Source organism: Syzygium oleosum, unplaced genomic scaffold (genome assembly GCF_021117445.2).
Source record: "Syzygium oleosum isolate NSW1041296 unplaced genomic scaffold, Sole_v2.1 Sole_v2.35, whole genome shotgun sequence".
Lineage (NCBI taxonomy): Eukaryota > Viridiplantae > Streptophyta > Magnoliopsida > Myrtales > Myrtaceae > Syzygium > Syzygium oleosum.
Genome location: NW_026607519.1, coordinates 2,944,632 through 2,950,857, shown reverse-complemented (window position 1 = coordinate 2,950,857; position 6,226 = coordinate 2,944,632). Strand labels below are relative to the sequence as shown.

General features: G+C 41.4%; 1 protein-coding gene across 1 annotated transcript; it reads right to left on the bottom strand.

Annotated features, from left to right (window-relative positions):
* Nucleotides 1-1,332: 1,332 nt before the first annotated feature.
* On the bottom strand, nt 1,333-4,170 carry LOC130135605 (uncharacterized). The gene is made up of 5 exons (XM_056305145.1): nt 4,111-4,170; nt 3,798-4,050; nt 3,440-3,542; nt 2,037-2,368; nt 1,333-1,781 (listed from the first exon to the last, which is right to left on the bottom strand). Exons 1-5 carry the CDS (start codon nt 4,168-4,170, stop codon nt 1,636-1,638), a joined length of 894 nt encoding a protein of 297 aa, XP_056161120.1. The 3' UTR covers nt 1,333-1,635.
* Nucleotides 4,171-6,226: the final 2,056 nt, after the last annotated feature.

The following is a 6,226-nucleotide window of genomic DNA, read 5'->3' as shown; positions in this document are numbered from 1 at the left end:
ATTCGTCGCTAATTTGCCCCGAAAAAACAAAAAAAATATTCTATTTTTTTTATATAAAAAATTGTGGCTGATTTGCCACAAACTGTATTCGTCGCAAAATTCGTCGCTAATTTACCCCGAAAAAACAAAATAAATATTCTATTTTTTTTTATAAAACAAATTCGTGGCTAATTTGCCACGAACTGTATTCGTGGCAAAATTCGTTGCTAATTTGCCCCAAAAAAACAAAAAAAAAATTCATTTTTTTAAAAAAAATTCGTGGCAAAATTCGTCGCTAATTTGCCACGAAAAAACAAAAAATAGTTACGAAAAAAATTCTATTCTCTAGCTGAGAAATTAACAGGCATATAACCAAGAAACAATTAAAACCGTCTATTTCTCTGAGACAGCTGAGAAATTAACTAGCCGGTGAAGGAAAAATTACTATAGCAATGTGCAAGTTTGGTATCAACGCCTAATAACCAAATCTCCTGTAAAAACACTAAATGGGATTATCTATCGCCTGTCACATGTGTAATGGATTTATCTCGAGTTTTTTTTTTTGCTGCGTATCTCAATACTTGACTTTGGCTAAATTTCTCAGGTAACTTTAGACCTAAAAGAATCCATCATGTAACTTCTAACCGCATCCTTGTGTGTACATGCTTATTCTGGCTGCACCTATGATTTAATTCCAGGACATCTTACAAAAGGTATTTACTTTGCATGACTTTCAAGCATCCGAAATAACTCAACAAATTCTAACAATATGTTGAAAGACCAAGCAATTCCATTCGGTGACATAGATATAAACAGCAAGTACCATCTATGTTCGAGGAAATGGAGATGTAAATGTGACAAATTCGGAGTGTAATATAAAAAGTCAGTTCACATAACTATTAATTGTCAAACGCAAACAATAACAACCAATTGACTGAAGAAAACTTGATAAGATCAGAATTACAGTGTCATGAGACCTACCTAAATGACAAGCATAAGAACAGAAATAGTCACTAACATTTTCTACTTGTTGAATTCAGATCCTATATACATTCAAAAAGCAACGGTCGACACGATAATATAGGAGCATGAAACTACCTTGACTCCCCCTTAATTCAGAGATCATAATAAGATACGCCCACTTCACCTACAAGTCAAAAGGCATATTTATTGGGAAGGATGAACATGGTTACCAACAAGAAGTTACAACATAAAATCCTCAACTTAAGATTATTTCCAGTGATATCATGGACTGTATGCAAAGTTGATATTATTCAAGTAATATCCACCATTTCTTGGAAAATAATCTCACAAACGACATTCAAGAACTGCTCAATTTGAAGACTCTGATGCTATGACATAATTGTCAAGAGGGTAAATCTCCCATTATGAAGAATGCATAGTAGGGTACAATGCGAGAAGCCACTGATTCCGAGCTCCGAGGGGGCGGAAACCACCGGCGAGAAGCGAGAACAATGCGAGAAATCATCTCACCCAACATCATGAACTATGGTGATGGGACTGATATTTTGCACCATAAATTTGAGTTATGCAGACATTAAGCCCTAGTCTAGATGGAAAAGAATGCTCATGACCCGAGAACAAGATAAAGCTTAGGAATATGTAATCAAAATTGCAAGCTTCAGAGCAAAGATATTACATGGAATCAGATCCATCTCTATGAGCAATTAAACCTCTTCCATGACAACCAGGGCATGGCGTCATCTGATTTTCTTTATAAAATCCATATTCCTGATCTGCATTGCAAGTGGGACACACTCGATCTCCCCGTCCATCACAACCTGCACAACTTTCCTCAAGTTATGCTAGTTCATAAACAAAGCCACATATCACATGACTGATCATGATCACGACATAAGTAGAACTTCCTCGTCCTTTATATCTTGTTTTTAACCTACATAAAATGATCATCATAGACGGCACACAGCAGATAACAGAAAAACGCTACAGAGAAGAAGGATAAAGATGGGCAGTATCACAAATGGAAACATCCTTATATGAAAAGTGGTAAAAAAAATATTTATCCTAAAAACTACCTGAGCATTTCTCTATAGTCTCAGAATGAGGAACTTTTGTCCGTGTCTCCTTGTAGGGAACAAATAGGACAGGAAATTGAGACCTCAGATCCAATTCCCAAATTCCCAGTTCACAATCCTTATCCTTTCCGTCGATGTTGCCACCGCGGTGGGGTTCTGTTTCTCTTATAATTTCTCTCTCCTCTATAAAGGTATCTAAAGTTCCCACGTAAACATTGCAATCTTCAACTGCGTGAATTTTCCAAGTACAAGCAGGACGACTTCCGCAACAGCAGCAATGACCAACATGATCAATTAGCAACTCCCGTATCTCTACTTCATCCAGTATTTGCCTACATAAGGTGACACAGTGAGTAGAACATTGTTTCAGAATGCAATAGGCAAGACTTTTTAACATAACTTATCACAAAGGATAATTGCAGTTACACGTTAAAGTGTCACTATAACCATGTCAAACACTGATTTCGTATGGTGAGCAATAAGGACACCTTTCAACTTTTTCTAATCGAGTTCAATACAGGATGGGATTCTGTTGGCGTTACTAAAATGTACTTGCTATAGTTCCACACAGCGAATGGATGATAAGCCAATGTTATCACTCTTGAAAAATAACATAAAGGAACAAAGGCATGGGTTGCAAATTGCAGCATGAAAGCATGCTGCAAATCATGTACTTGGTCCATACAATACTGATTGAACAGGGCAACAAGGGACCTTGCGTTTTCTCGACCAGTATAATACCTAAACCCTGTTAGAAGTTTAATGAAAGGAAAAATCTCCATCCCTAATATTAAAGGAAAAAGTCGTTTTTCCACTAAAGGTTCGGAAAAACAGAACTCACTTTTTTGGATATACCAACTTTCCTGAAGAGACACAACAGCGTGCTTTATTCCAGGACAAGACTGAAACTTTACGGAATTTCGAAAGACCAAAAAAAAAAAAAAAAATTTCCCATAGGAATTGGCCGGCGAGATTTGGTTATTCCTCAAGGTTAACAGTAGCACTCCCAGTAAACCAAGCTTTCTATATAAATGTTGCGAAAGTATTCTATTAACATTATGAATGTACCAATAGGCATCTGAAAATTAAAGAAATTAATTCATTAAGTGTTTGCAAACCACAGAAGTGTCATGATCTTGCAAGCTGATCGAACAAAAGGGCGAGAGCACCGGAAAATATAACAAGATGAAGATGTTTCAGCTGAGCTGGATGGACAACCGAAACTATAGCAACAACATAAGTAATTTGAAGTATAGAAGGCTGGAAGCACAAGAAGATGAATGAAACCTATGTGTCGCAACTCGTAAGGGTATGCTTGTGGAAAAGCAAAATGGTTTCAGCTAACTATTACACACACGAACATGATCCTCACGAAAAGCAAGGGCGACTTCAACAGATCGTACCTCTGAAATTCACTGGTGGTTCCGCCATAGTCCTCTCCATATCCACCTTGATAGACAATTGCTTGCTCTACAGAGCATAAAATTCGATAGTGACAAGAACTAAATTAACCTGCACACGTCCTAAAGTTTCGACTTTCGAGCATGAAGAGTCAAACCCAAAATCAATCAAGCCAAAGGATCACGCTTTCCTTAGTTTCGTAAGGCGAACAATGATCATAATTACAACGCTTAGCAAGTAATTACCTAACCCACGTTCTTTTCAGAGAGGTATTAAGCGAACTCAGATAGACATCGACCAGAAGCGATCTCAGATACGCTCGACCCACAACCCAAAACTCGAAGATAGCCACGCACGTACCGCTGGGATCGAGCTCGGAGACGAGGGCGGCGTGAATCGAGGGCGGGTGGCGATCGGAGGCGGCGGCGGCGGACCGAATCTCGTCGACGCTGACTTCGGTGCCGGCCAGAGACGCGGTGGTGGGGATCGCGAAGCCGGTCCTCCCCAGGTACTGGTACGAGCACCACTTGTCGGTCTCCTGGGGAGGGGAATATTGTTGCCGTCCATCGTCGGAAGCGCCGCCGAATCGATCAGGTTTGGAGCCGGGAAAACCCTAGACGTGTGCGGCGATCGCCGGAGACCGCAAGAAGCAGCGCCGGATTCGGGATCGGACCTGCGAATTTGGGACGATGAGGCGTCGATTAGAGGTTTGGATTTTGGAGATCAGGGCCATTTGAGAGGTTTGGGGGTGGGGAGAGGTAGAGAGAAGAGAGAGAGAGAGAGAGAGAGAAAATCGGGGGTGAGGGGGTAGATAAAAAGCTTTAGCGACCCGTGGCTAAATTAAGTATTGCGGCATTGTCTGACTATATTTATTTTCGTGGCTAAATTCGTGATTAATTAGCCACGAATTTAATCGCGAAAATTAAGTATCACGGTATTTCTCTACTATATTTATTTTTGTACGAAAATTAAGTATCGCCGCATTTCCCTACTATTTTTATTTCCGTGGCTAATTAGCCATGGATTTAGCCACGAAAATTAAGTATCGCCGCATTTCCCTACTATATTTATTTCCGTGGCTAATTAGCCACGGATTTAGCTACGGAAATAAATATAGAAGGGAAATGCAGCGATACTTAATTTCCGTGATTAGCCACGGATTTAGCCACGGAAATTAAGTATCGCCGCATTTCCCTTCTATATTTATTTCCGTAGCTAAATCCGTGGCTAATTAGCCACGGATTTTAGGGGTGTCAATAAAACCCGAGCCAGCCCGGCCCGACCCGCGCCGACCCGGTCCGGCCCTAAAATTTGGGGTATTTTGGGGTCGGGCCTTAATCTTCTTCGAATTTGGCCCTAAAATTTGGGGTTTCGTTAGGATTGGGTAAGGTCAGGCCGACCCATTAACACTCTGGGCCAGCCCATCTCCCTCTCTCAGACTCTCAGTCGCCAATCGCCATCGCCATCGCCGTCTGCTCTCTCGCCTCGCCTCGCCTCGTCTCGTATGCTCTCGTCTCTACCCCCGTCGATCATCTCTCTGCATCCTTCGCTCGTCGCCGTCGCTCGAGGTCGGTCTCTCTCTCTCTCTCTAGCTTTGCAACGCCTCTGTTAGGGTTCCCCTCTGTTGTTGTCCTTTTCGCTCCGCTTGCCCTAGCATCCTCGATCTGCTCCCTTTTGCTCCGCGATCGCTTGCGCTCGCAAGCTCCCGCCCTTCCGTTCGCGCTCCGGCGAAGGGAACGAATTGCTTGTACAAAGCAGCTTGTTGCTTGTTTTTTGTTGCTTGTTTTTCTGGAGAGAGGGAGCGCTGTCTTTCCCGTCTGGAGCTTCGACTGTGTTTTGGCTCGCCGCATATGGCGGGTTGTAGGCCTAGCTTCTTGAGCATTTTTTGTTACTGTTTTTAACTTGCGAGGGAGATTTGGGTTTGACGTGAGGCAGTTCTGAAATTGCATGCGCCGGGAAAGAAGGTGGCGGTTTGGATTTTACGAGATTGATTCTCGGACTTTGATTTATGGTTAGTTATTTGGTCTGCTGCAATTTTGTTGATAATTCAGTTTTGGGTTTGAAAGTATCGATTGCTGTCGGGACAAGAACAGAGTGGAAGCGATGGTGGTGTATCTAGAGGTGGATCGATTATTTGGGAAGATTTCGTGCACTTATATGCTAGTAATTAGTATCGAGGCTGATGGGGTGACTTTTTTGTTTGGAGGACATTAGTGGCTCGAACGATTCGAATCTCATCTTTGCGGATTTCTGTTATTTAGACTGGTTGAGTGGAATCTTTGAGAAAAGTTGATGGTGGTGAGCTTGGTTTATGTGGAAGTCTTATTGCAATTCTGAGGGTTTTTATCAAGCTGTATATAGAAATGAATAAGTAGAGTTTTCATGTTAATCTGACGTGGTCTTGAATGTGGCAGACATTCTTTCCTGCAATGACGAAGATAGTGGGGACTCTCGGCCCAAAATCACGATCAGCTGATATAATCGCCAAGTGCTTTGAATGCTGGGATGTCTGGTATACGTCAATCCATCTTGCTTGAAGTCATTTTACTGCATTTTTTTGATAGAGAGGAACAATTTGGCCATCTGCCAATGATTTGCAAAATTTAGGTTGCATTCATTTATGAGTTATATCTTCACCTACACAGTGCCCAGCTTTATGCAATTTCTGTTGTGGAAGTGGTATGAGTGGTGCAATATGATTAGTAATTAAGTGAGAACTTTTGTGATAGAATTTGGGAATTCAACATCTTTTGATTTTGTTATCCTGTAATCAATAATTTGGAGTAGAA